The sequence below is a fragment of the Penaeus monodon genome, chromosome 25 (assembly GCF_015228065.2).
Source record: "Penaeus monodon isolate SGIC_2016 chromosome 25, NSTDA_Pmon_1, whole genome shotgun sequence".
NCBI classification, from domain to species: domain Eukaryota; kingdom Metazoa; phylum Arthropoda; class Malacostraca; order Decapoda; family Penaeidae; genus Penaeus; species Penaeus monodon.
The window spans coordinates 10458098-10458302 of record NC_051410.1 but is presented as its reverse complement, the minus strand read 5'-3'; the positions used below and the strand labels follow the sequence as shown (position 1 = coordinate 10458302).

Sequence of the window (205 nt, the reverse complement as noted above, 5' to 3'; positions counted from 1 at the left end):
ACAAAAACAAAAAAAAACACGTATTTACCCGTCTCCTTTCAAGATATGTATATAGTCCTTCTCCGAATTTCGGGGAGCAAAGCGAATACACGTAGACCGGTGGAATTCTGCCATGGCCGCCGCTATGGTGCTTCTCTCGCTCTTGGCTGTTGGGGAGAAGGGAAGGGAGTTTGTGAGATTTTATAATGGTGGATTTTTGAGTTAT

At 43.9% G+C, this 205-nt stretch overlaps 1 protein-coding gene across 2 annotated transcripts in view; it reads right to left on the bottom strand.

The window, feature by feature from the left end:
* Positions 1–205, bottom strand: part of LOC119589433 (zinc metalloproteinase nas-15-like) — a gene marked incomplete in the record, with an annotated part of 13039 nt that overhangs the window by 4762 nt on the left and 8072 nt on the right. For both annotated transcript variants that reach the window (XM_037938043.1, XM_037938042.1), the window contains 1 exon segment: positions 29–146. In XM_037938043.1, coding sequence (XP_037793971.1) covers positions 29–146 — 118 coding nt within the window.